The 2,133-nt window shown below is 42.7% G+C and overlaps 1 protein-coding gene across 1 annotated transcript in view; it reads left to right on the top strand.

Annotated features, from left to right (window-relative positions):
- Wdr43 (WD repeat domain 43) overlaps positions 1–2,133 on the top strand; it is a 45,114-nt gene that overhangs the window by 10,469 nt on the left and 32,512 nt on the right. Inside the window, exon 2 of the mRNA XM_021217784.1 lies at positions 1,187–1,324. Within this exon, the coding sequence (XP_021073443.1) occupies positions 1,187–1,324 (138 nt within the window). The remainder of the gene's footprint in view (positions 1–1,186; positions 1,325–2,133) is intronic.

Here is a 2,133-nt window from a genome sequence, read left to right on the forward strand (position 1 = left end):
AGTGCTGGGATTAAAGGCGTGCGCCACCACGCCTGGCTGTGATTCTTGAATTGAGTGAATTTGTGTTTGTTTTGGGTTTCTTTGCTGTAGAGCCGAGACCCTGCCTGGGTAAGAAAAGTTCCTTTCCTAGAATACTAGTCTTTCTTCATGCCAAAGGAATGGACTTCTAGAGCTTCCTTATACTAAAATTTAAATGTTTATATAAGTTGGAAAGGTCTAAGAAATTAGAAGGGAGTTGGAGCTCAGCCATTAAGAGCTCTTCAGTATTGGAGTTATGTTCCCAGTACACACATGGCAGCTAACAACCAACTGTACCTCTAGTCCCCTGGGGATCTAATGTCTTCTGGCCTCTGTGGATATCAGGCACACGATGCACACACATATAATGCCACTTATAGTGGGCTCATACACTTATAAAATTGTTGGAGGAAGTTAATAAAATAGAATTTTCAGCACCACAAGCAGCTCTGACGTAATGGCACTCTTAAGTTGAAGTCATTAAGTTTTGTTTTTCAAGTGTTGAGGCAGGCTCTCATGTAGCCAAGAGTGGCTTTGAACTGATTCTCCTACCTCTGTCTCCTGAGTATTGGGCTTAGATGGTTGGTATACCATAGCCTGCTCACTGGCTATTTTTGATGGCCAGACATGAGCTGTATCGGATCAAATTTGAAATAAACAAGTCTGATGTCATTTCCCCATTAGATGGATAGTGGGTCTTCAAAGACAGTAGAAGCAGCAGCCTTGCAGGAAAATAGCGGATTAACCATTGAGCAGCCACTGACCAGGTTATGCTGCTACTCAGAACTGTTGGTTGACTCAGATTGAAGTGAATGTGAGTATAAATGTCTGTTCTCTAGAAAGTGAGGCTAGAGCTTGAGAAAAATGGAAGAGTTGGTTGCTTGGGCCTGGATGTGTGGGTTCATAGCCTTGGTATGGATCTCTTTTCTTGAAGAGAGCTTTTCCTCAGACCTACTAGGAAGAATTGTTGGTGTTGAAGAAGTAGGACCGTTGGGGCTGTTGAAAGTGCTGAGAGCCTATGAAGTGATCCAGTTTGCTGCCTTACCTCTTTAGAGGGGGGACGTGAGCCAGGAAACTTGAAAAGTGCACAGGCACTACTAGCATTATTGATGTTTTGGTGTATATTTGAAATGCTAAGTTAAAATGTTATTTTTACTTTTTCTTCCAGGAAAGTCATCAAAGGAAGAAGAGGAAGTCAGAAGTTACAGGGACAAATGACCAGGCTGACTTGTTGGCTCTTGGCACGGCAGTTGGTAGCATTTTATTGTATAGTACAGTAAGAGGAGAGTTGCACAGTAAATTAACAGTAAGTACATTTATGTAAAAGATACGACAGAAACTAATTATTAGAGACTATTAAAAATGCTTCAAGATATTGGCGAGCTCTATGTAGTAACAGTTTTCCATTCCATTCCATGAAAACTACATGATATTTGTAAACGTAGGTAATTCCTACTTGTGAGTTAGAGCACAGAGAACTTTTTGACTGAAGTCAAAAGGTGTCAGGAGGACTTGCAAGTCAGCAGAGATAGCAGCTTCCGGAAGACCATTGAACCTCTTAGAGGGCACAGGGAGGCACTTGGAGTTGTTGCTGAAACTGAGACCAGACAAGTTGACTTTGCTAGCACTTTGAGGACCAGGGGCTCCATGGGATTGGGGTGCACATTTCTGGAGAGTGCTACTGCTTCCTGATGTCTCCAAAGGGAGAGATGACACTTGGCTTCAGTTTGTCTTAGCACAGGTAAAGGAAGCCAACTTTTGGAATGGTGCACACAAGAGGGTGGGAGAGATAGGCCCTGTCTGTCCTCAGTGGCCAGGCAGATCTCTGTTGCCGAGTCACAGCCCAGTGAAGAGAGTCTAGCACAGCTGCTTGCAGGCCTGTCTGTCACAGTGTGCTTCTGTTCACTGGATGGATAGAGGAGTGCTTACAGTGTGAGAGAAAAAGGCAGGAGGGTTTCCATTCTAACATCTACCATAGGGAATTTAGGATGACATGAAATTGTAAATGGTAAAAGGCTTTACATAGGAATCTCACCAAGAGAGATCTCTTGTTTATTAGTTTGTGGTTTTTCTATGCTTAATACATAGACTGAAAGAAGACAGCTTTTTTTTTTT

This window comes from Mus pahari, chromosome 18, assembly GCF_900095145.1.
Source record: "Mus pahari chromosome 18, PAHARI_EIJ_v1.1, whole genome shotgun sequence".
Lineage (NCBI taxonomy): Eukaryota > Metazoa > Chordata > Mammalia > Rodentia > Muridae > Mus > Mus pahari.